General features: G+C 37.7%; 1 protein-coding gene across 9 annotated transcripts in view; it reads left to right on the top strand.

Moving 5' to 3' along the window:
• The window catches only part of PDE1A (phosphodiesterase 1A), a 200,853-nt gene that overhangs the window by 37,567 nt on the left and 135,886 nt on the right, over positions 1 to 27,400 (top strand). For 7 of the 9 annotated variants that reach the window (XR_006179598.1, XM_042874544.1, XM_042874547.1 and 4 more), the window contains exon 2: positions 15,674 to 15,782. Coding sequence is in view for 8 of the 9 variants with exons in the window: in XM_042874547.1 (XP_042730481.1) it covers positions 15,674 to 15,782 (109 nt within the window). In the remaining variant the exon portion in view is untranslated. Of the gene's footprint in view, positions 1 to 15,668; positions 15,783 to 27,400 lie in introns of all 9 variants that reach the window. The other 2 variants (XM_042874543.1, XM_042874542.1) reach the window with 1 other exon arrangement.

The following is a 27,400-nucleotide window of genomic DNA, read 5'->3' as shown; positions in this document are numbered from 1 at the left end:
TACGTATATGAGGACAATATAATGAAAAGAATAGTAGGATAAAATACAAAGATTTAATTTCTTTAGATCACTGTCGGTCTTGTAAGTTCATCATTATTATTCTTGATGTGGATTTTTAGCTGTTAAGGAAAATGCCAAGTCTAGTTAGAAGCTTTTTAAAGAGCATAAATTCTTCTTTGGAGAACTCTTTTTTTTTGATTTAACTCCGTGTTATTTCCAGAATTTTGAAGGCAATTTATGTAGTGACTGGCAGTGAACAGATTATGGGTAAAAATTATCTCTGCATTACTGTGATTAGAGTGATGAGTATTTTGGTTCTATCTCCCATTGCTTGTTTTCTTTGTCATTGACGTTTTACTTCTCCTTCGTTTCTTTTCAATTTGAGCTCCTCAGCATGTCTACAAATATTTTGTGAGATGCCATGGATTTGTACAGACTTTGCATTAGGTCTGTTTGTACTTACACTGAATCTGCTGCAAGACTGTTGAATGCAAACCTTGCACTGTTTTTTTCCTGTTTCTTTTGTTGCATTGCAAAATATCTTTCCTAAGCTGTTGTTTTTATCCACATGGCTGAAATCTCACACAGACTGGAAAAAAAGCAGCTTTGGGAAATACTCGTAGATTATAAGAAACTTGTGATGTTGTATAATTTTAAAATTTCCAGCAAAAGCATTCTGCTTAGTGCACAAGATATTAGCTATTAAGAACTTGTGGAGAATAGGAATAATCAGGAATTCTGGATTACGATGATTTAACTTTTGATTATTATTTTTACTTAAGAATGCTACATTTATTTGATATGTACTCCAGTGCCAAATGTAACGTTGTCTGTGTGGCCCTTGATAACTTGGACTTGGTAAGCTGTTAACTTACTAGGTAGGGCAACCAGTGACAGCTGTCCATCGCTTCTTTTCTTCTGCATTGTTTGGTGCCATATGCAGCCCTTTTATCACATACTATAATCTTTTATATTTGCCTAAGCTTTGTTGGATACCAAATATTTCACAATCATTAAGAACAGCGTATGAACAAGCTCTGAATTTCCAGATGGGGGTAAAGTGAGCCATAAATGAGCCTGCTTTGGCAGGGCATTGGACTCAATGATCTCTAGAGGTCCCTTCCAACCCCTACAGTTCTGTGATTCTGTGCTTCGGTGATAACGGCCTTGGTGAACTTGTCCATTTATGGCCTACTATTGGGTCCCTTTGGCTCTGTCCTGGATTTCATTAAGTAACAAAACACTGCTTAGCGTGTTTCTATCTGCCAAGAAAACCATATTTGGCAAACTTGTACAAGGTGGGTGTTGTTGTCTCTTTTAAATCCTTGAAGCTTTCAGTCCACAACTTTTAAAGCAGCACAGTTTCATGTTTGATGTTGGGCTTTGTTATCTGAAAAAATAATTTGAAGGAAGACTTTCTGGGGTTTATTTGCCTTCAGCAAAGACTATAACCCAATTTAAATAGTTCTGAACAAGTAGGTGAGGCTTGCCTTTGTAATTCAGCCTGAGCTACAATCGAGGGCTTCCTAGCCTTCCTGGTCTCTTGAGGAAATCTAAACCATCCATCTCCTGTCTCCTTCTCTATATTACTGCCATTGGCAAAGTTATATCCGAAGAACATTTCCCCACTTTTATTAGGAAGTGATGGATGAAGACTGAACAAGGGTAATGGGAAAATGCTGGGGTTGGACTTGATGATCCTTATTGTCTGTGTGGATTCTATGATTAATGTGAAGGTATTTATTGATTAGGAGTGTAAAATTAAGAAAGCATATGTGAGAAGATTCTTCTCTGAGCATTGTCTTCTTTCAGTAATTGGCCTGAATGCCAGGAACAATGCTGAATAACCTGATTTTCTTTGTGAAGTAGCATTACTATTTTTTGCATTGCATCTAGTCTTCTAGTCTAATGCGTAGGAAAACATTTCCAGGAAAATAGCTCCTGGAAGTGGTTTTCCTTCCTTTGGAGGAAGGAGTTAGGAAACTGAAAATGAAATAGAGAAGGGTTTTAATACTTGCTGGCACTTTCATGGGTTTGCTTTTCATAGCCTTAATTTAAAAAAAAAAAAAAAAAAAAAAATGTAGATGATGTGGATGTTTCATTGTAAACAAAAAGCATTTATACTCAGATATGTTTCATTAATAGAAATCCTGTGAGCTGTACAAATGGGCACGAATAGGGATCACTGAGCTATTATGTAAGCTAGTATTTAATTGATTACAATAAATTCCAATCTGTATGAACAAATATAATTGTTTTTTCATGCAAGTAATATTTTTGCATATGCAAATATATATGCTTGGAGCTCTGTCAATCTGCAGAAATTCCAATGTGGTCTTTTGTGAGATTACATAGTGCTCTGCCAAGTGTACTTCTAGATAAATTTTCTGAGCAAAATTGGAACATAAAAATTTACAGAGAAATGTTCAACTCATGCAGTTTCCTGACTGTTTTGCAAGGTCAATAACAGGGATAATGAAAACACATTTTTGGTATCTACCATAAAAAGTCAAATAAATAAAATGACTTGCAATCATCCTTTTACTATTGTCACGAATGTGAAATCTTGCTAACTGTCATAAAGGTAGGGCATGCCAGAAGCATTCCCCAGCATGGATTTTTCCATTCTCTCTTCTGTGCTCTGCTCATCATGTCATATATTTCACTGCAGTAGAAAGTACGCTTTCACTATCTCAATATATCAGAAGAAATTGAATTGTGACACACAGCATATGTATGTCTAGAACTAAAAATGTATTCAGAAGAACTCAAATCTGTGCTGATGCTTACTTTGAAACGCATAAACCGTGATAACAGGAATACCAATGGCTTAAAATCTTGTACCTAGCCAGTTCAACATACATTTCATATATACAGTTTCTGCAAACAGTTGTTTAAAATTAAAGATTTGGTTAAGTTACTTTTTATTGTCATCAGCAGAAATTGTCAGTCAGATGGCTCTGAACCTGCAGAAGGCATTACTTTTACTAAGGCTTCTCTGAAATTAAATTTGGAATTTGAATCAATGCCCAGTAATGATGTCAGCTGTAGCAGATTAAATTTGCTAAGGTCTCTTCATTTTAAATGTGTTTTTTAAACAAAGCAGATAATTCTTCCAGACTTTGGCTTTTTAATGTTTTTAACCTTTGTTTAGGCTGAATGAACTGTTATGTTTTGAGCTATTGAATATTGGATTTAAAATTTACTTTGTGGTACCTCTGCATACAAAGCCATGGATTTTATAGATGTTTGCATTTCAGCAATAATTTGTGAGTAGTAAGGCATCCAATATTTTTTTTGTCTTTTGCATGCTGTTATAATTCTTATATATTTTTGTTTTTTGAAGAAATGAGTAAAAGAAAGCAGAGAAATTGTTACCGACATGAGGTATTGTCCAGTCCTTATGTTCAGAGATAAAAAAAAAAAAACAACACAAAATGGTTCTCATATGTTTAATAATGAAAACAGTATATAAGAAAGACATTGCGAAACAATTACATAATTCCATTTTCTTTCTCTGATAGTATTGTTATTGAATATACCTGGCCAAGATTTTCTATCATTGTAAAAAGATAATTCTGTTGTTTTTTTTTCCATCTGGTGATATGCTTATGATCCAAAGCCTGAAAATTGCTAGCCTTTTTATTTTTGTCCATTGTTATATTAATAACAGCTGTCATCATTATTTATATTTAATCTGCTAAATATCTTAATAACATAATCAATGGCATCCTGCAGCAATGAATTCTGCAAGTAAATGATATAGTCTACATCCTGCTATTGGAGAGAATGTGAAATGTGCAGATTTCAAGTTCTCCTTTTAAGTAACTTCTAAGTAATTGGAAATGTGAATTGCCAACTTAGAGCAGAGCACTGCTTTTGCTAATGCGGCATTATCAATGGTGGCAGTGCTTTGCCGTCTGGTAGAATTCCAGAGTCCCAGTTGCAGTTGGCAGGGCCCTCTGCAGGTCGTGCTGTGCAAGCCTAAGTCAAGGTGCTCAGGGACTTCATCAGTCCAGCCTCGAGCTTCTCTGAGCATGGGACTTCCCCAGCTCCAAGTCCGGTCTTCAAACAACACACGGTGAAAACTCTTCACTTAATAAAGTGACTTTTCATGGTATTTTTTCCCTCAGAATGCCATATTTTCTCATGTTTCCTTTTGTCTATTGCCTCTTTCCTGCACCTCTGAGAGGAGTGTAGCTCCCATTCTGTATTGCTTGTCTAGGTAGCTCTAAGCAGCAACAGGGTCTCCCCTGAGACTTCTCCAGGCTGAACAGGTTTATGTCCCTCTGCCTCTCTTTGCATGTCGTGAGCTACAGACCCCTTAGTAGCCCTTTGCTGGGCTTATGTCATGATGTCAGTGGCTTTCTTGTATGAAGGAATCCAAACCTAGACCCATTTCTCCAGCTGTGGTCTGAAAAGTATCTGTTCAGGGCCCAGCAACTGTGGAAAGGCAAAGGAAACATTTGATATTCTGAGGAGGAATATGGACAGCAACCTCAAGACGTTATTCTCGCATATTGATTTCTGTATGAGTAGTATTAAAGTGTGAATGTGACAGAGATATGCAGGAAATAATTATCTAATGTTTCATTAATGGAAGAAGGTAGGGAGAATCCTATAGCATGAAATACACCTAAAACATGCACATGACAGCGAATTTTCTGTGACGTGTCACTGAAGTGTAGAACAGATTGCCTCAGAATGCTGTGGAGAATAATGAATAAATGTTTTCAAGAGAGTTTTAGGCAAGTTCATATGGAATAAATCTAGCAGGGGCCAGGAGCTATGCTATCAAATGCAATCCCTGGCTTAGAAAGTCCCTACTTGGGGAAGATGCTGGGGGAAGCTCATTTTATGCTTGTTTCATTTCCTATTTGTTCTCTAGCTATGCAGTGCTGGCTGTTTTTGCAGAGGACTTTATAGCCTACATGTTGCAGAAACTGGGCTGGTTCATTGAATGAAAAGATTTTTTTTCAGGCTATAAGCAGTGTTTGAGTAGTCACAGTACCTTTCAAGGGGATGCTTCAGTTCCAGCTTGAGCCCCAACCACTTAGTGTAAATATCTGCAAGAAAACTTGACTTAGAGCTAGTATCATGCTTTTAATAAAAGTGTAAAATTAATGACTGGAGCACATTTTGGTGTTTTTCCTATCAAAGTGTAGTATCTTTCCTTCAAAATGGGATCACAGTAGATATTCCTGTTGTATAAAATTCCTGCCTCGGAAAGACCTCAGTGAGAGCTGACTCAGGTCTTATCCAGGCAGAGGAACTGAGTTATGTGATCACCTTCTCAAGCAAAGTTCTAAAGCAGAACACCTTAGTTTACAGATTCTTTAAAACTGATATGGGCTTACCAAAGTTTTGCTCTGTGTGAAAGGTAAATGAAGTACTTACTTGCAAATACAAGCTACTTCCATAAAGTTCACTGAGGTAACTTAAACATTGTAAATTACTTGGACCACTTTTATAAACACTCGGATTATCCAGAGGTAAGGTACCAGAGAAGTAGATTTGTTTTGACTAATAATTAGTGGCTTTCCCTCAGCTCTTTGAGGAGGACGTGCAGTCTTGAGGAAGTCCTGTTAATCTTCAGACAGACTGTATTTAATGGAAGATTTTGTAGCCTGAAATAAAAACTTACATTAATTAAAATCTTGTACCAGACTAACAGTGTTGCCTGTGGATTGGTAACATTTTATTAATGCCTATTGGAGCCTATATTGGGCATTGATATTAAAATAAGACTTAATATGTCATATTTTCTTCCATTCATTTTTCCATCACAAGATAGCAAATACTCATAACATAGCAAATAGTTTTCATATCCTAATACACATCGCTGTTCAAAAGAAAACCACAAAAAGCAACAAAGGCCACATCACTAGGAGATGTTCTGGGAAAACTATCTGTTTTATTAGAGTAGAAACACTTGACTTTTTAAATCTATATTTGTAATTATAGAAATATTCCCCAAACTTGGCATTTTGATTTTTTCAGAATATGTCATTCTTTTATTGGGGGAAAAACAATGTCAGGTTTGATTTCCATTTGTAAATTCTCCTTTACTGTGATGATAATTTTGTCATCCATTTAAGCATCAAATACTGAAAAGTCTTTAACAGTATAAAGATACTTATTTTTAGTTTGGAATTAATTTAAACATTTCATCCCCTGGATTTTTTTACTGTTTTATTGTTCGTGTTTTTCTCATATTTAAAATCAATAGCAGCTTTTTCTTCAGCGTTTGCTCATCTTTTATTAGGAGACACGTACATAGATGAGCTCATCAATATTGGCAGCTATCAAATATATGATACTCCTGTTAAGAAATACTGTAAACAAACACAGAAAAAGCCCATTTCATCTTTCTGTTGTCCAATCAAGACACTTCACAGCAAGCATCTGTGGCAGCACAGAAAACAGAACTTCTGGAGAGTTCATCTGAGACATTGATTTCACAACGGAGTTACTTTAACAAACACTGGCAATTGTTTTGGCCTTGGAAGAGTGACAACTAAGCCTTTTTGCTGGAGGAATAAGAATTCTGTGTTTTTTCAGTTTATGAACAAGAAAACATAAATGGAAAATGGTCTGTAGGTATGAAAAAAAGGAAGCAGTGTACTGTGTAGAGGATGTATTTTAAAAAAGGAAAATAGAATAAAGGTGCTAATGTTGGGAATTGGAGCTTGGGCAACTGGAAGTAAGGGGCAAGTTTTTAATACAAAAAAATAATTACACAAAATAATGTAGAAACATGCTGAGTTCTTTCTTACTATTAATTATTTCAAACCTTAGAATAATATATTAAAAAAAACAGCTTTTTGTAAAGGTATACTTCATCTGTACTATTGCTCTTGAAAATCAAGATAGTGTGCTCATCAGTGTGCAGCAATGCACCTGGCTGGGTGAAACAATACGCTTTTCAGATTAAAAAAAAGTGCGTATATATTGAGTACTATCTATGGGACATTTCTGGATAATCAGAAATGGAATTATTTTCATTCTGAGGGAAGTACAAAACTACTTTTTGTAGCTGAAGAGTATTCTAGAATTGGTAGCCTGGATGTTTTTCTCTTTTTATAAGAAAATGACTGCATTTCGTTAGTGGATTTGAAAACTTGATTTTACTAATGCTGAGAATTCTCTAATGCTGAGTGTTTGTGTGCTTATAATGTGCTGCCCCGTCGCTTCTCTGTGGGATCTCCTATCTTCTTTTTTTTTCATAAGATATTTTAGAATATCTCAGCTCAAGCTAATTAAAACACATACTTTCAAAACCAAAGTTAAAAGAAAAAAAAAGAAATATAGAAGGGAGATTTCTAATTTCAGATTTTTGCCTGTCATTTTCTCAAGCTTTAGTGAAAAAGATTTCATTGTCAGCCTGGATGTCCAGCTCCAGTGTTTGACTTTTGTAGCTGGAGAATGTTTCTTCATTTCTAGCTGAGATTGTGTTTGTTACAAATTCGTCTAATTACTGCTTGGTCTATCCTAATTGAGTATTGCGAGCCACTGAATTTGTTTTTTGTATTAGCATGCAACATATATCAAAAAAAAAAAAAAAAAAGCAGTGTAGCTTATCAAACTACAATTATTGTATCCTTCTTGTAATGCTAACTCTGTTGTTCACTTACAATTATCTATACTTGTGCTATTCTTTATTCTTGTCCACATCTGGATGTTAGTTTGGATACACACTAAAATTGGGCAGATGTGTTCACCTGAGATCTCTGAAACATTTCCTGTGTTTTGTACTTAAATCCTGAAATTTGCCCTTTTTTACTGCAGCAGGGAGACCTCATGGAGCAGGGAGAGCCGTGATCTGGTCAGGTAGGCATGCCAGATCAAGCAGAAATTTTTCAGCATTTTTCACATCTGTAAGCAGATAAATCCATGCTTGGTTTATGCTCAGTCTGTGCCCTGTTTCAAGGGCAACTGCCTCATTGTTTTATTTAAGATTTTTATGTTTTTGAACACAGCAGCAGTGTTAGTTCACTTCTCCCTGTCTGCCAGTTTGACACAGGTTCCAACCTCCAGGCTTTTTTTTTTTTTTTTTTTTAAACCATGAGGAGGCTTACAGCTGTTTACATGTGGTAAAAATATTCAGAAATTACACTGATGGAGATGAATGCAGGCAGGAAACGCATTCAAGGAAGTGGCAAGTTAGATGCTAATAAGTAAACAAAAACAGCTAGGGTAAGACAGCCCCCAAAAGAATCCCATAAGCTCAGTTGAGTAAGTCTCATTCTTCTTTTGCACTCTTTTTTTGAAGTCTCTGTCACGAGTGTCACTCCACTAGCCATCAGCATTAGTGGCTGTGCTGTGGCAGTGGGTGTGGTAAGAGCTGCAGAAATGGTGGCTTGTTTTTTCCATGCCACTGAAGCAGCTGTAGGATAATGCCAGGTACAAAAACACTGCAATGAGAACAGACTATGTTAGAGGAGTTGCAGCTCTTTCTAGAGTACACAAAGCTCCTTTGGTTATGCACCCCTTACAGAAGATGTCAACCTTTTGCAGCTGAGCTGCTCCTCCAGTGACACCTTTGGAGTTCAGTGCGGTTCAGCTGCTCCCTGGCACTGGGATTCAACCTGCATGTGAGAATAGCTGTGCTGACCTCCACCAGTGGGCAGTGTTTCAACAGATGTTTAACATCCACTTGTTCAAGTGTCAATAAAGCACGAATTAATAACATAGATAATTATGCTTTTAGACCCTGTCATTTTAATACTGAAGTAAGAAACAAACATTTTATTTTTAAAAACTAATTTTGTTAGTTGTGGTTTTGATTTGAATTAACATATTCCTGTCACTTTTCTATTGAAAATTATATTCAAGGATATTTATACCAAATCATGGGTTGATATGAAAAACCTGACAGAGGCATGTTTTGCCAGGGCAACGTTAAAACTTCCCTAAACTTTACCTTTCCACTTTGGTTGAACTTGCCTGTTCCAGTGATATTAAACACAGTTAAGTGATACTAAACATCTGACTGTCAGTGAGTTTTGCTCTTGTCGTTAATCTTGTTGCATGCTAGACTGTTGAACTAATGTTTAAGTGTGCTGCCAGTTTTTACCATCAGTTGAGTACTTCACTCATCTTTTAGGATGTTTTAAAGCCAAAAGCTGGATTCCATCTTGCTGGAATTAAGGTTAAAATACAGAATATGCTAACAAAAGACCCTTCAGATTTCAGCAGTGTTTAGTTTTCAAGTTCTGTAGCAAGTCCCTGAAGTGCAGATATTTGGCACAGAATAATTCTAAATCAGATAATACTGTGCATACTCCAACCCTATCATGTCATATACTTAATAATACTCAATTCTCTTTCATACTATAGACTATGGGTCTTATACTGCTGACATTTTTTTGTGATTAGAAGCTACGAAAATAAAGTTTGAATCTGCTGATTTTTCTCAGGCATCATATGTATCTCCTGTACGTTTTATACTATACTGTATATCATCCAAGTTAGGTTGAAGGATGTAGGAAATATGTTCTTGCTTCTCTGTTAATCACTCTCTGTATTTACACTTCTAGCATGTGTATACACTACCAATGACTCCATTTTCTTGTTAACTGCAGCAGAAGGCATTTTGCAGAGGTGTTATGTAAGATTCCTTCTTCATAACTCAAGGGAGAAAACCACTGCTTGTACAGAGAATTTTTTTAAACATTAAAGTGAATGAAAAATATTTTTCTACGTCATAAGAAGCACTTCTTGTATTGAATAAAGACATAGGAAATACTATGCTTCTCTCAGGTAGTATTCTGTTTCCAGTGATGGTTAGAAAATACTCAGAAAAGGAATATAACAGTGAGTAGGTACTTAAAAGTGATCTCTCTCTGTGCTTTTTTACCTAATGACATTCTGCAGTTTGTAGGCATTGTACGCTGGATGTTGGACCTGAACCATTTTGTTTCATAGCCATCACTGGACTTGCACTTAATGTATTGCCTAGTCCTTTTTGAAATAATTTATGCTTTTAGTTTTCATCATTTCTCCATGATGTATAGTTCCACATTTAATAATGTAGCTCAGTTAAGGGTAGATTCCCTAAATTTCATTTTCAGTTTGATTTTTTTTTTTTTCCTTTCTGTTGGCATCTGTTTTGTCAGAGTCTTTTATAAATATCAAGAGACATTTTCTTGTTGCTATGGTCCTTGTGAAAGTAACATATCTGAAGTGAACAATTTTCTTTGTTGACTAGTTCAAAATGGATGCTAGAAATAACTTCTCTAGACAGCAGTTAGATGGGACAACTGTACTCCGTGCTGGCTTGGTCCACGCACATCTTGTACCATGAGCTAGTTATTTTATTTTCTTTGTTTCCTTCGTAGTTCCATGAGATAAGCTGGCAGATGCTCTGTGAAATCCAGTTTCCTTTCTCCTTTTGCCTTTTATTCTGTTCTCTCTCTTTCCTGAGCTGTACACCCATGCCAAAAACTTGGCAGTTAGTTGTCCTCAGTCAACCATAGCTTTTGTGTTAAAAGACTTTTATCTTACCATTACCTCTTTGATACATGATTATCGTAATTATAATGGCTTCATGAATACTCCTAAATAAGAGATTAAAAAATGTGTGAAATTTAATAAAACAGTGTCCTCTGTTAGGAGCACAACTAATCCAGTACATTAATATTTAATCTACAACTGTTGATTCTATGCTATGTAGGCAGCCTTGCCCTCTTTGCCATTGAAAAGTAGTAATCTCATGTTGACATGAAACAAACCATTATCTCTATGATTCTCTATGACAGTTTATTTCAATCTGTGCATCTTTTTTCTGCAGTGCTGCCAGTTTTAGAATGGCTTCCTTTTTTCTTACTTTTTTTTCTAAAAATGAACATACTTGTTTTTCAGCCAAAAAACTTCTTGATGGGTTCTTAGAAGTGAGTTCTTTTTTCATGAGTGTTTCTCATGTACATGAATGTACCAAAACTTCAGCTTGATGCTATTACAAACCAGTGTGTTCCTATTTTGAAAAACTTTAGTCTTCAGTGGTGCTCTAGTCATGTATTTTGGACAAGGTGAAGTGCAGCCTCTTGCTTCTTTACTTTTTACAACTAATTACTGAAAGACTATGATGGTACCATAGCAGGGAAGACTTTGTAACTATTACGTATGTTCCATCCACTTTCAGACATCCAGTTTGTTTCCCCCATATCAAAGTTATGATTCAGCTTAAGTTAACCAGTGCATTTCTGCCTGCAGCTTCCCATACACCTGCAGCTGGATGTAGCATGCAACTGGCAGTTGAGCAGTGTTGAAGCCCTAAATACAGAAAATCACATGTAGCAAAACATACTTTAAAAAAAAAAAAAAAAGGGAAAATTCTCCTTGTTAGCTCTCCTTTTTTAGGTCATCTAGTCAACCTGTATCAATCCCAGCTTTTACCTGCTTAACTGAATTGATGCCAATACACTGTGTAGGCCGTATGTGTGAATCTCTCAAATCGTTATCCATCAATTATGTAAGAGTGCTAATTTTATTAGTGTATTCTATGGAGACAATATTACTGTAACACCAGTATTTTACCTCTGCCAGGTTGTTGATTCCCTATTATTAAATCAAGTCCTTTGATTTTAATAAGAGTAGATGCTCCTTTTTCCTCCATTATGTTTTTACTGGTTAACAGTTTTCACAATTGGGCATAACAAGCAAGCTGGACTCTGCTTGTAAAGAAGGAGATTGCATGTTGCAAACGTGAGTGCAGCAGACACTGGGGAGGCTGGAGGAGACACTGCAAGCACTGCCTGGCAAGCTGGTCCTTTGTGCTGGGAGCAGGGATTGAGCAGCGAGATCCTTGTCCTACTAAGGCACACTCGAGCCCACTGGCATTCAGCTCCTCAGTAATTAACTTCCTGACTTGTAATGGTACTGATCACTATCTCACATCCAGCAAAGAAGTGCAATGCTTTATTTGTCTCTGTGAATTATGTATCAGTGCTTGCTCATTGAGAAGCCAGGGCGTTCAGCATACGATCCAGTCAGACCCAATACATCCTCTCTCTACTTAAAAGTAGTTTTTTTCTTTTTTTCCCTTTGATATTTTCACAGTTCTTAATTGGTTCACGGCCCTTCTGCAGCTCCTCTGCAGGGACGATTGTGCTATTGAATCTGGAAGAATGCATATTAACCTGGCAAGTCACCTGCAGGCCTCTTGTTATTCCTTATTCTCCATCTATGTGTTGTGAAGATAATTTCAAAACTCAATTCTCCTCATCAGAACCTGCACAGCCCTTTCTAGTTTCCGTAACCAATCTGTCATTCCCAGTTTTGACACAGGTCATTTTCAGACTTGCTGTGATTTTGGCATGACAGTAAAGGTATCTTAGTATTCAGTATCGGAGAGCTAACCAGATTTTTTTACTAGTGAGTGCATTTTAAACTAATTTTTTGCACTGATGTGTATTTCTACTGATGTGAAAAGAGCTCAGAATATATTACCATTAAGCATAGGTTCCTATTTGATGAAGTGGAATAGGGAGTTATATTTTCCCTCAGAGAGAGAGTGAAAATCAATACTTATTTTAAAATGTATTCATGCTGAGTAGCTGAAGCTATTCATTTCAGTCCAGAAATATTGAGCAGCAAATTAAAAATAAAAAAACTGGTAAATAAAGAAGATTATATTTCTACAGGGGGAAGAAGAACTGCGATAACAACTTGCTGGGACTGTAACACAAATATCAGGTTAGGTAGGGCGTGAGCAGAGCAGAATAAGAACAGGAAGTAGCTGGAGTAAAACAAATTAATATCATTTACCATCTCAGGTGTTATCTTTTCTGGTTGACTTGACTTCCTAAAATATCTGCTTCTCGTTTAGTACTCTGAATCACTTTCACACCAATTTGTACAACAGACACGTATTTCTGAGTAAGTCAGGTCAGCTGTAGTTCCTTCCCCGCTTCCCTTGTTGCACAGGGGCAATTCTGTTGTCCTCTCTTCTAGCAGCAAGCTCCTACCCTGTGCTGCCTCATGAGCCTGTGGGGAGCTGCTGCTGTAACTTATCTTCCTTTCCTCATGCCTCCATAAGGATAGATTTGCTCGCTTTTCTAGGATAACAGCTTACCTTTCTTTTCTCTTTTCTTTTTTCTTTTCTTTTCTTTTTTTAAGTGGTTTGTTTCTTTCTCCTTAGTGCATGCAGAACACCTGCTTGGGGTACTTCCTTGGTTTTCTAATGACTTATTGATATCTTTTCATGCGTTTCCTGTTGTTTCTTTCGTTTTTAGAGCCTGGTCAGGTGATTCTGTTGCAGGGTTTTTTGCTGTTTCAGCAGTGTGGGCACACAGGAAGCAAAGATGTGCTGGGTTCCCTTTGTGGGGTTCTGGTGAAGTTCGTGGGTGTATCTCCGCTCACAGCTGTATTTGGGTGGTTTGTTCCTTTAGGAGGGATGTTACCTGCTGATAACACTTATCCAGTAAATCAAAGCAATATATTTTCTTGGCTTATTTTCTTGGTGATCGGGAAGAGAACAACTTAGATGCTCTACTTTTTTTTTATCGTAGATTTGGATAAGAATAGGGAATTCTTTACGACAAAAATTAGGCCCTTAAAATTCCCCTGTGCCCCTGGAAGTTGATGTGGTTTCTATAAATACTTGTTTTGTTTGCGTCGTCTCAGAGGTCAGGGAGTTACCAGAGGGAAGAGCCTGGATGAGTGTGAGAGTTGTCATTAGTTATTCCTTGGAGAGGTCTTCATACTTTTCCCAACCTTAGTAGGACTTTGTGCACAACAGGAGTGGAAATCTGGGAAGTTTCTAAGTGGTTCCTCAGAGAAGTTACAGAGATACTGCTGCCTTTTTAACTGAGTAAATGCTTTGCAGTTTCTGAGAAAACAGTTGTTTGCATTTTCATGTTGTTTTATGATGCTGTTTGAAAATTATTAGAGAGATTTCTCATCCCATGAGTGTTTTTTTGGATATTGATAGTAAAGTTTATAAGAATGATGATTATATGTTTGAGTCAGTAATAATGAAATGAATGTCACTAAAATAATACAATTTTAAAATTGCGTACGTGTTAAAACCAGAAAAGTAAATGAAATGCAGTGTTTAGTTCTCCACGTGAGATCATTGTGTAACAGATGCGTCTCATACTGTTTTGTAACTCCAATAGGGGATATTTTAAAACTGTAACTTGTACAGGAGAAAAGCATCCTGGAGAAAGTAAATCAATAAGAAATTTCTGAGGAGTGTTAGCATTATTTCAAAGCAGTGAGCCTCTTTTATTTTTCTGTAAGATCCTGAATACTTAATGCTTTACCCTTTTCTGCTGATTGCATCAGATGGGAACTTCTTGACAGCTCACATCTTCGCACCATTTAATACATATAAAGATGTCTAATTAAAGCCATATGGGATATGCATCTTCTACCTTAGGCTCCTTTGAAATGGCATCTGAGGGCTCTGGTTTACAGTGATCTATCCCAACTCAGTACCCCTTTCCCGTCTGGGTGACACCAGCAGCTGGTGACAGCAGGCACATTGTCTGCCAATTGGCACCCCGCTCTTGACTGGCTTCTTGCACAGCTCTTACTGAAACAAACACAAGCTCTGACAGAAGTCTGTGAAATATTTGATTATTTGGCTTTTGCTTCCGAAATGAAGATTGTTTCTGATTCACTGCAGTGCTGTTTATACAGTACAGGAGGCACTCCACAAAGCCAGGTCTGTGGCTGGGCAATCAAGGAAATCCTCTCCTTTGCCTCCTCCAAAACCCAGCGTTGGCTGTACACCCAGGTGCTTAGTTCCGCACTTGAAAAGCAGCCCTGGCAATGTGCTGTGTGGCTGGCATACCTTTTTGTCCCCAACCCCTGTGTTGTTTGCCTGCACTTAATAGTTTTGCTGGCAGACACAAGCGTGGTGCTGTCCCGCAGGATTCGCTGAGCGGGCTGTCTTGCAGCTGCTGCATTTCCCACCACTGAAACTGACAGCAACCTACTGTGTGGAGTTGCTAGGAGAAGGTGAATAGTCATCATTACAGCATACTCCTTCAGTAACAACCTGTAGAGCTCTTTAATTTCTCTTCTGCAGGGATTTATACTTCACTGCGACTCAACATTGGTCATTTTCTTCTCAAGAAGCTTGTAGATATTTACTCTTTAAAAATCAATTCGGGATCATCTAAAGGGAAGAAAGTGGTGGCATTTGAACGTGCCCTCTTTGTAGGGTGATGTGGGTGATACTGGCTTCTACCATCTGCTTTCCTATTGCAGCCTGTTTCTCCAACCTGCAGAGCAGAAGCCAGGCTTTCTTTCCTTCTGGATTGTTAAAACCGTTCACATTTATCCTGCATGGCAATGCGTTATAGTCTGTTTTAAGGAATCTTTTGTGCTTCTGTGCATATTCCTACTGCAGGCAAAGTGCGTGAGGAAGGAGCCTGTGCAGGCAGTCGGTAGCGTAGTAGCTGGCTCACGCGTATGGATTAGACTCGTGAGGTCAGAGGAGCTGTGTGCTGCTCTGTGCTTGTGTGGGGGGGAAGAGTGGATTTTTCTGCCCAAGTGAGTAGCGATTCAGGCAGAATCATCCCTCAGCTCTTGTAATTCTGATGTGTTTTGATGTGAAAGCTGCTACTGTCTAACATACGTGGATCTTCTGACGTTTGTAGTGGACTGAGGAATGCTTTTACTTGCTGCTGAGCCTGACTATAACTGTGTCACTGTAGGACAGTAACGATGGGGGCTCGAGCAACGGAAACAACTCGGGAACTGGAAAGCACCTCTATAAAGTATCAAATAGGAGGACATGCAGAGAAAATGTGGCAGCGGCTCAAAGGAATGTGAGTACTTCCCTCCTTGGCTTTTGTTCTGTTCCTTAGGAAAGACTGTTTTCATTCGTTAAAATGACTAATTAACAAATGGGAGAATTATCTCTAAGCTGTGAATAGTATTTGCTCTCATAATACAGTACATCACTCTCTTGTATCATGGTACTTAAATTAATATTGAATGCAATATAAGGTTCAATCACCTCATTTAAAAGACAGATGGCTAGTTATCCAAACTGAAATTGCAGGTAAGTCCTTTCATGTTTACACTCACTTAGCTCTGATGTGATTTTGTAAATGTTATCTTCAGAATCAGCATTGCCAGAGCTATTCCATCATTCCTGCCAATATATGTGGGTAAGTATATTACAGCAGTTCCATAGGAAGTATCAGTACTTTGCCTTTTGAGAATGCAAAGAACTCTGTTAAAAGATACCTAGTTATGGGGAGGATGCTAGGAGGATGCTTTGTCTCTGTTTTTGGTCTTTGTCTTTGTTAAATATTCTGGTGCTTAGCAATGCCAAAAACTGATTAAAGAACTGTTTGAAGGGAACACAATGCACCTGCTATGTATAATTTGGTATGCTTGTGAAAATTTCAGTGAAGGTTTTTTGGTGGAAGTGATCAATAAACAAACTTCTACAACATGTCAGGGAGAAAGTCAACTAATGTGTTCTAAACACCTTAAACTTCAGCACCTCTTCCAAGTACTTGTCTGTTTTTTTCTCTGAAATCTGGTGTCGTGATGTTACAAAGGAAAAGACATGTTACCATTCTGCTTTGAAAGTGATGATAAGACATTCATTCTAGCTGGAAATATTTGAAATACTGAGTTTCTAAAGGTATGCCACAGTTACTGTACAGTATTTCTGATGTCAAAGGAAAAAGTTTGATTGAAATCTCTGCATCAATTTGAATGCTAAATGTTGAATGCACTGGCTATGGCTCTACCTATTTCCCCTGTGCATTGGGTGGAGATTTGAGCTGGCTGTGGGAAAAGGAATTTCTGCTGTCTGCTTTCTTTCATGTGAAAGTTTGTTTGCCTCTGTGGAAAGCAACTTTTCTGTTATGGTCAGAAATTTATCAGAACTTGTTTATGATATGCTTCTGAATATTTGCTATGAATCCTATCATCATTGTTTAATATTATGCATTTTGGCAAACACATTAGCCCTAGAAACTGCGCAGTGCACTTAGAGTAAATATTCTGCCTGATGCCACACATCTTGCCTCTGAGTTTCAAACACAGAAGCACAGAATCACAAAATTCCAACCCTTGGGTTGGAAGGGACTTTCAGAGATCACTGAGTCCAACCACCCCGATAATGCAAGTGCCCTACAGGAAGTCTCACAGGTAGGCATCCAGATGAGTCTTGAGTATCTCCATAGAAGGAGACTCCACAACCTCTCTGGGCAGCCTCAGTGTCACTCTGAGAGTAAAGAATTTCTTCCTTATATTAATATGGAACTTCCTGTGTTGCAGTTTCTGCCTGTTGCCCTTGTTCTGCACTCGTTCACCACTAAAAAGAGTTTTCTTCCATCAATTTGACTTCCAGACTTTAGGTACTTATGAAGTTATAAGATTCCCTCTCTTCCTTTCCAGCAGAGACCTCCATCAGTTTGTGCAGGCTTCTATTTGTGTGGGATCTAATCTGCTGCTTTTGTTCATTTTGTATATTCTGTTACCACCAGAGTAAGAGTGGTGTTTCTTGGGCTGAAATGTTTTCCTTCAGAATTGTTCCATTAGACAAACAAAAGTAAATAACTCAACAGTAGTGATACTCAGCTTGTTTTCTGAAGCAGCTTCAGCAAATAAGGCCCAGGTTTCTTTAGGAGTAGTTAAAACAATGGTTTCAAGTATTTGAAAACTGTCTTTCACCTGACTGTTACAACTGCAGTGCTAAAATACTTGTATTTAAAAAAAATATATTATACATAAATATATTATTATATAAATGCTCAGCTGAGTATTTCTCAGACTTCCCAATGATTTCATTTTAGTCATTCCCTAGTCAAAAGGAAATCAATGACCAGTCAATGCTCTGATGGGAAAAGTTCAAAGAGTTGAGTTTTTTAGAGCACATCTTTATATTGAATTTATAGTTTAAACATCAGACATTAAGGAAAAGGATTAATTTTGCTGGTGCAGATACATTTGTTTGTATGTGGGAGGAAAGATGGACAGATAAGTAGGACCAACACTCATTTGGGAAGAATCCTTTATGAATTGTCAGGAGAATTGTTTTGTCTTAGGGGGAGAACTATTAGTGAAACTGTGTGTGTGTGTGTGTAAGTAAATTACACCCTTATAGTAATATTTCTACACTTTAGTCAAGATGTAGTGTGAATTATGGGGCTGAATCTTTTCTTGCTCTAGTCCAGAGGACTGCTAAATGCAGTCTACTTTACTTTGTTAGTTGAGAGTTCCAATCATCTTCTTGCAAGCAGGTCATTACTTGTGAAAGATCATTGGATTTCATTTGGGTAACTGTCTAGTTAGTGTTTAAAAGATACACAGTGGGCCCTTAACTAAGATAGTATTTCACTTTATCATGTCAGCTTTATACATAATCTACATTTAAATAAAGATTTGTGTGCAGAGTTCCATATACATTTAATCTTGTAGGTCTTTTTAAAAATTATATTTTATTTCTATTTTTTTATTTTCTAAATGCAGTCTGTTGTTTAAGCTGGTTGAACTGAATACACTTCTCAAAGAATGAGAAATCTGCATATGAGTAACAAATGAGAAAACTGGGCAGTGTGAACAATGTTGGAGGGAAAAGCCTTTCTACATAGTTTCTATTCCAACAGGTACCATGCAAACCAATAATCTACTGCTCTTCTTATGTCCTGCAGTAAATACTTGGGTATGTAGAATAAGAGTCCATACCTAGCTTCTGCCCTGTCTATGTGGCCTTAGAGCCAAGTTCTGCCTATTGCATTGTAAGTCAAAATCCGACTCTTATCTTCATACTGAAACTGTAGCAGAAACTGCAGCACTGCTGCAAATGAAGAACTTCTCTGGCAGAGGAAAGGTTAATTTGAAGTAAGTTGATCCTAAGCATTGGTACTAAGTTAATTGATGTCTGAGTGTATAAAACACAAGCTTGCTGTAACAGGACTTACTTGTGGAAAGGAATTGTGTACACTTCTGTCTTGACTCAAGCTTCTGATTTTGAATTAAGACATTTTCAGTATGCAGACTGCAAGCTTCTACTGTTTCATACTTCAGGGAGAAAGCAGACACAAATAGCAAGTGCCAGCAAAATATGTCGTATAACAGTGTGATTTAAATAATTCTTTGTTACTCAGAAGAGTAAAAGCAAAAGCAGTTCAAACTGTTGTCAGCAACTGGAATTGGCACTGCCTGCCTTGGGAACGTGTTGTGTATGTTCCTCTCTGGAAGGAATCTCCTCATGGTCTGTCCAGGTGCATCCTTCTCAGAGCATTTAATGCCACTGAGTTCTTGCTTAGCCTTTCACTCTGTGAGGTAAGAATTTACTTTAGACAGTAACTAAGTCTCCAGTTTAATAGTATTCTGGTGTCAACAGGACTGAAGTATTTGCTGCCCATGAAGGCTTCTCTTCCAATACTTACAGAGAGTATTAGTGAGCTCAGAAAGAGATGCAACTTCTTTTAAGCATTTTGCTTCACAAGGGTTCACCCAGAGAACCAGATTTAAAGAAGGGCTCTGTATGCTCACTGACTTTGCAGCGTTTGGTGTTCTCCTTAATCTGCAGTTGACTTAACCCTGTGTTCCTCATTATGCTGAGGAATGGTGCACAGTCTGTTTACAGTATGCCTTGGCTGTCTGCCACTTTACTCAGTGTCACATACAGAACAGACTCACCCACAATATACCTTTTGTTGCAAGTAGGCATCTTTTTTGCAAGACGCTTCTTCTGTCTCCACTACTGTTGAACCCAGTATTAGGAATGAGTTCCATTTCTGAGCTTTACGTTAATTTGTGAGAAAATAACTTTTTTCATGGCATATTTGCCAGAATTCTTTGGGAGATCTCTGAATAGAAAAAGTTAAAATGGAGCATCTGAAATATCTGTGGGGTTTGAGTTCACTGTAGTTAAAATAAACTATTTCCTGTAATTGTTACTGATATAAATCAGAAAATATTTGCTATTGCCATTGCTGTCCACTAAAACTAATTTGTGCTAAGCTGGATGGCAGCCGGGATTGAGGAAAAGCAGAACCTTCTTGTCATATCTTCTTCCCTTTCTGTTACTCTGCATCCAAAAACAGACTTCAGAAAGGAGAGTTTTTAGGCACTAAAAGCCTGACTCTCCTGGAGTCAGTTTGTTGAACCTAAGGTGCTGCAGTAACAAATGCCTATTGCTGCATGCGTGCAAATTCTGTAGAGGAAAAAAGGGTTCTAGTCAGTGAGCTGGGGAAACTTGACTTGAAAGGAAAGTAGAGAAATGCATTCCTTCACACCTGCTGAACTGAAAGCAAAAATGCTTTTAAAGGCATCAAGTGCAGTCCACAGGTTAGCAGCCTGCTAGGTCTAAAAGGGACTGGAATGGATAATCTCAGGTAGGAAACCTCCCTCAGTTGTGCCTTTATCAGACTCTCAGATACTGGTGGGAAGAGCTGTGGAACAGTTCTGAGAACCTTGTTTGATTTTTTTTTTTTTTGGTTGGCTTTTTCGTGTCTTGTTCATATTCTATTTTATACTGTATTTGGCATTTAAGTTTGCTTGGAAAATAACATGTCTATACGTGCAATTTGTCTAAGCCATGAAAGCTCACAAAAAGTTAAGTGGAGAGATTATCATGATCAAAACCTGACGTTTTGTGATATAAAGGTTTGTAAACTTATGAGTACTGTAGAATCAAAGGAAAAAAGATTAACTAGGAGGGGGGAAACTGATAAAAAATGAGCCAGAAATTGTCGAGTAGTGGGAACTACATTAGGAACAAATGAATATACAGTTCAAGAAGTTTTTACTTGTAATATTGCATTTTTTTTTTTCCCAATGTGAAAACTTTACTTTAGAGGAAAATCATATGTTCTTGAAAAAATTCAAATGAGAGCTATGTCTAAATGGAAGTGAAGTAAAATAAAAGCCACTATTTGTCAAGCATGATTTCAGAAATGCTCTGAACTGAAAAATGAAGAAATTGTGTAACGATTTACCCAGGATTGAGATGTCTCCTGTTAGTTCTGTAATTACAGTAAGAAATGTTCCATTATGTGTTTGAACAATTTCTTTCGATTCCAAAACCAAAGTATTTTTCTGCAGCTGGGTAGTCTTGGTAAACAATTCACAATAATTCTGTTGTCTAAAAATATTAATCCAATTCAATTTAAAATATATTCTAGGACTTTCAATAACTATAGATATTTTATCCATACTCAGTTACTTAGGATTAGCAACACAAAGAACTATCTTATCTAGTCATATCAGTATAATAATTATACTGTTGTTAGAAAGTAATTTTCATCATTACCTTGTAGTGGACACAGAGAATTTATTTCCCAGTTCATACTAATTTTTGCTGCAATTGCTAGCACTTACTGGTGCTTTTGATGGATTAGAGGAAATGCTAGTCCTCCAGTTTGCTGTGGGTAGGTGAATTGCTGTGCTTAAGAAAGCTCTTCTAGAGATGATTGCAAATTGAAGGAGTGGTCCACAAGCCGTAATTTGCCTATGATATAACTAAGAACAAAATTCTGTCTTTACAGATCTTGCAGTCTCTGTATGATCCAGTAGGGAAGTCCCCTATTTCCAGATCTTCAAATGTACATGTGCATACAGCCATCACATACGCTTCCCATTAAAATCATGCTCTTTATCTGAGAACACTGCAAAGGAAATTAAAGAAAACATTTTATGAAGCTGACTGTCAAACTGCAATTTAATGAAGTCTCAAATTTCTATCCTCTTTATTTTTGTTTAGCTTAGGCTTTTGCCTCTACTTATGCTTCTAAGAAAGCATTTCAAAAAATGCTTTCTCTATTTAACTCGTGCATGTTCAATTCAGATCTCTGCCTAGAAAGAGACTGCATATCATCTGCTGCTGAAATAGTTACGTTCCTTCTAATTGAAGCCCCTTCCAGCTACTTTTGCGGAGGCTCTTGTTTGCCCCATGGGCTGACCAATTGTTGTGAATCTTTCTTTCAACAATGTCATTTTCTAATTTAGTTGGTACACATTGAAGCCTGCTACGAAGTAGTTACCTGTCTCTCAAAGCTGTTGGTCAAAAACTCAGTTCACTGTGCTGCACTCCCACATAGAACTGCTAGTTTTTGCTCCGCCTCCACAGCAAGGTCCTACAAAGTGCAGTCAAAACATGTGGGTAAGCAAAAGCAAGCTGTCTTGTTGATTGTACACCACATGACTAAATACTGGAATTACATTATTACCCGTGGATGCTATAATTAAACTAGGCATCTTCATATTTCTTTCTGAAAGAGAAACATAACTTCAAGTTAATGGAAATAAGATGTATTTCATAAGATGACAAAATAAATATTTAGTAGTGAACTGACTGTTAGCACTGCTCCATTTGTTTGCGTTTGTGTCCCAGTCTGGTTTGCTCCTGGTATCATCCCTGGAGTAGAACTAAAACAAAACAGTTGCAGGTATTTCTGCTGTGTTAATAGCACACTGATGTCTTGATTGTTGCTGAGTGATGGGATCACAGCCCATGCCTGGGTGGGCTGCTTGGTGAGGAAGAGCCACCGGTCTGGTGATGCAACAGCAGGAGAGGAGCGGAGCCAGGCTAGATGGCCTGAGTTAGGCCAGGGGTTTTTTCCATGCCACATGATACCGTATTGAAGACCATAAGGCTGTAGTGAGTTGGTCAGGGGATAGTTGCCTCTGAGGGGTTGCGAGGTATAGGTCAGTGGAGAGTACTTATGCTGTGCCTTGATCTGCAAGTAATCACGCTGCAGTTATATATGTTGTTATCATTGCATTTTTTTTCCATTTTCGTCTTCTATTTTAGTAATCTGCTTTTATCTCATGAACCCATGAGTTCTATTTAGTTTCCATTTCTCTTTCATACATCGAGGGCAGGGGGGGAGTGGGGCAAGTGAGCAAACAAACTAAATGTGCTGTTTAGCTGCTTGCAGGGTTAAACCACAACAAGTTGATGAGAAAGCTAATGCTGCAAAGCAAGGTTACAGGCGTACTGGTTAGCAGCAAGTCCCAAGCTGCTTTGCCATCGTATCTAACCAGCAGGTTTCCTTTTTGCCAAGCAAAGACCCCCTGGATTGTCAAAATCAGCCAACCAAAGAAGAAAAGAGCTAAGCTTGACTCCCCAGCTGCAGAGGAACAGAGTACTTACACTCTGGTGGTAGCAGAGGTATTTTGGAAGCTTCTTTTTTTTTTTTTTTTTTTTTTTTCCTCCTTTACCACCTTGTCACATCATTTCATGAACCAAGTCATCGAATTTTTAAAGTATGATCTCATAGAGAAGAAAGAGATATAGTGACAGAAAATAATTCCTTTAATTTTATGAAGGAAATAAAATATTGAGCAGTAGCAACTAAAATGAGAGAGAATTGCACTTTGTGGCTAAAGCTAGCTGAACAGAAATTGAGTGCGTTGATTAGAAAGTTTCAGCTGACAGTGAAGTGACTCAGCTTTCACAGACCATAAAGCTGAACAATTAGGCACTCCATGCTACAAACTAAACAAGCAAGCCTTCTCCTTCGCCTCTCATTATCTTTAGGAAACTGTTTAGAGTTACTTGTAAGGAGCTACTGAAAGCATTCAGTACCTGCTAAAGACTGCAGCAGCTTGCGTAGTACTGTGGCTCTAATTACAGAATCACAGAATGGCCTGGGTTGGAAAGGACCTCAAAGACCAGGATCACCTCAAGAATCTTCAACCCCACCACCACAGGCAGAGCCACCAACCTCCCCATTTAATACCAGACCAGGCTGCCCAAGGCCCCATCCAGCCTGGCCTTGAACACCTCCAGGGATGGGGCATCCACAACCTCTCTGGGCAGCCTGTTCCAGCATCTTACCACTCTCATAGTAAAGAAATTCCCCCTGACATCCAACCTAAACCTTCCCTCCTTCAACTTAAAACCACTTCCCTTTTTCCTACTGTTGTCTATGCTTTCAAAGAGTTGACTCCCCTCCCTCCTGTTAATAGGCTCCCTTTAGCTGAATTGAAAGGCTGCAATTAGGTCATCCCACAGGGACCTTTTCTCCAGGCTGAACAAGCCCAGCCCCCTCAGACACCTGCTTGTCCAAGTACATATATGCAAGGTTTTTTAAAAGGAGCACATGATTTACTCCTAAAACATCGGGTGATTCTGACTGCTTGCCAGAACCTATGTGTAAGTCTAATACTGTTGCATGATTTGTTTTATTAATTCCTGTGGGTTCTCCTGGAAAATCAGTTGCCAAATTGATCTGCGAGCTGTGTGAGTTTGTCAGCTATGTGGTCCCAAAGAATCTGACCTTTTTCAGCTGCCATGATAAGTTAGATTCTCTCCTGCGATTCATTCTTGCCTCCATTCGAGTTTTCTTAACTCTGCTAGTATGACTTTTTGATGCCGTGCTAAGAATTCTTGTGGGTTAAAAGTAACCTGCTAATACTTTTTACTCTGATTAATTTTGACTTGAATCAGTTCCTAAGTTGGATTCCTTGGGTGTTTCCACACCCAGCTGCACCCTTGCAGTGCAGAAAGTTGTCTGGGTATGGTAATAGCTGATGAAGTGAAAGGAGATGGCCCTGCTTCATCTGGTGAAGCTCACCAGCAAAAGAACCGCAGACTCAGGTCGCCTGTGTTTCAAGTCTGTGACACTGTAAACCCTATTCTAGTGTAATGAGAGAAGGTATTGATGCAATATGAACTTGTGCTGAGGGTTCCAGTATTTTTGCAAGATTAGCTTTGTAATAGCAGTTTTTATGAAAATCAAGTTTTGCCCATTTCACTCCAGCTTTATGATGCATCAGATAAAACCAGTGCTCCTGTAGCCAACACAAAGCTAGCCTGAAAGAAGTCCATAATAAACATCCATTTTGTGTACTTTGACTAATGCAGGAGAATTATAATCACTTGTATTTGCACCTCTACTAAATCAGTTAAGTACTGTGAGGTAACCTATAACCAGCCGTCACTGTAGAACTGTCACTCTGTAAGTCTTTTCTTTACCTTGCTTGTACCTTGCCACCACTGGCAATGTTTTGGATGTCTGTAAACCCTCCCAAAAGGAAATAAAAAAAACAAATACAAGAAGCACTCCTTCAAAAACGTGCTACATGAAATTTTGATTCTTCTTGACTAAGACGCCCTGAGAATCGATACTCAATAGCTGACACTCTGCTGTTTACAGCTTGCATGGTAAAATTGGACACTCGTGTGGTTTATAATAAATTCTTTACAATGAGTAAGAGAAGTAACATTCATCCGAGTCAGCCGTAAAACAGAAGAAATAAGCAAGTATTCCAAAAAGCATGAACAGTAATGCAGTTCCTAAAGTCTTCCAAATATTTACGTTTCCTGAAGATCAGGCATGGGAGTAAAGCTTCTATAAAATCTTTAGTTACATCTACCTACAAAAATTGAAATCATAGACATGTCACAGGGGTGGGTTAGTGTGCTTCTTTATTGGGCAATTTAGGCAAATACATCTGATTTTTATGCCTTCCAGAGAAGCCAGGATACCTTTAAGTATCATCTGCTGAAGGACAGAAAAAGGAAAAGTATATCTTGAAGCTCTACTTTTCCAAAACTAGTCGCTCTACAAATATCAATCCAAAGCAGTGGTTTTGATGTTCGTTTGTTTGTTTTGAAGAAGTAAGAGAAGAGAATGTGTTTTTGCTCAATTCTTCCTCACTGATCATATGCTTGCTACATGATGGCATAAATAAATATTCGTAATCATAGTCATTCAACATTTTTTTTTCTGGTTTTGTTACTGTTTACTTAATGAGCTTTTCAGATTTATAGTCTGTTGAATCACAGCAACACAGCCTTCCAGGCACAATGCAGATACTATTTGATGCAGTGTTATTTAACAGGAAGAGATCTAAAGGAAGATGTTTGCCTGTGCAAGTGGCTACGCTCCATTATCTACTGTTTGACACTGGCTGCAGTTTGCTTGACCCAACCCTTCTCCAGACTTTTGGCGCCCCTGGGAAAATAAGTAGCCTCCATAAATATTATGCTGACATTTAATTGTTATGAATTTCTCTGATAAATAGTGTTTGGAGGCACTTGTATTTGAATGGTTCACTGCTAGTTTAATTTATGCCAGAAAGATGCTAACGAGCAGACTACCAGGTAGTATTTACTGTCTTTTGCTCACATACAGTACTCAACTATTGTTCTGCTTGGGTCAATTGAAATGAAATGTTATTGGCTGTTTTCTGCCATGTTTTATGCAGAATATATTGAAGAATCAACATCTAACATCAGGTTTCCTGCAGTGATATGTGTCATGTTTTTATTTTCTGTTTGTTTCAAATATTTTTTGTTACTATCTCCTATACAAAGTAGTTATTTTCAGCAGCTGGTTTTATGGCTATATGTCTCAATGACTACTAAAACCTTTACTAACCATAGCATCAGTTAGTTTAGAGGAAACCAGGTTTATGGCCTAGTCCAATGGCAGTGAGGTGGAGATTACAATAGCCTTTTCTCCACCTTATAGTGCAATGACAAGGAAATTCCATTTTAGTGTTATATTTCTCTTGAGAATGCATCTTTTTAAGTAATTGGGACAAAAATTAGGCTTCAAATTAATTTACTTGCGACTAGCACTAGTGTGTGTGTACCTGTAGCTTTTTAAGAGTGTTTAAAATACAATTTTTTTCCTGTAAAGCTGACCTTTTTTGCAAGTTCCATAATGAGAAGAAATGCATGTCTTAACTTCCCTACATAGTGTATATGTTTGATGCTTTTAATATCATCACATTTTGATATTTCACTGGAAAGTATTGAGCCCTTCTTTCCTATATTTCCACCTTGAATCTGCCTCAAAATTATGTAACTGTTTCGATTTCTTGAATGAACTGGTGCACTTTGTGAGTAAAATTGTCATCGTTACATGGTAGGAAGTATTACTGAAAGGGGAAAGAGTGTATGTAAGTAGAGTCAAAAAGATTTATGCTCTGAAATAAGTTTGTTTCTACTGGATACTTTCTGGTTTATGTGTGTGTTGACAGAAGTATTATGTTCTTTACTAAAAATGTCATAGGTAAAAACACTGGCTTATTTGGGCCTTTTGACTTTGAAGTTCTAAGCAAGATTGATTTAATATTGCTTGTTTCTCTGGAAATATTTAAAAATATTTGTCAAGCACTTGTCAAAATGAAGAATGTTAATAACATACACATTTAAATAGTTTAGTGATAACTGTGAGGAAGCTTTGTCTCCAAGAAAGAATTACATACTTCTATTTTTAGTTTTTCTCTGGAATAGTCTGGGGAGGCACAGTCTTGCTTGAGCTACAGATCAGAAAAGAGTTTCTTCTCCACTTGATTCTTAGAACATCCCTGCCTTCCAGAAGCATTTATGGGTATAATATCCAGAAGTAAGTAGAAATAAAATTGTTAAAACATCTTGATTCAACATGCTTCCAAAGCTACATGATTGGTTTGCTGGCTTTGTAAGTAAAAAGATATGATGCATACCTGATAGTTT

Source organism: Lagopus leucura, unplaced genomic scaffold (assembly GCF_019238085.1).
Source record: "Lagopus leucura isolate 7727_CA_CO unplaced genomic scaffold, USGS_WTPT01 Super-Scaffold_100012, whole genome shotgun sequence".
NCBI lineage: Eukaryota > Metazoa > Chordata > Aves > Galliformes > Phasianidae > Lagopus > Lagopus leucura.
This window is presented reverse-complemented; position numbering and strand designations above follow the sequence as displayed.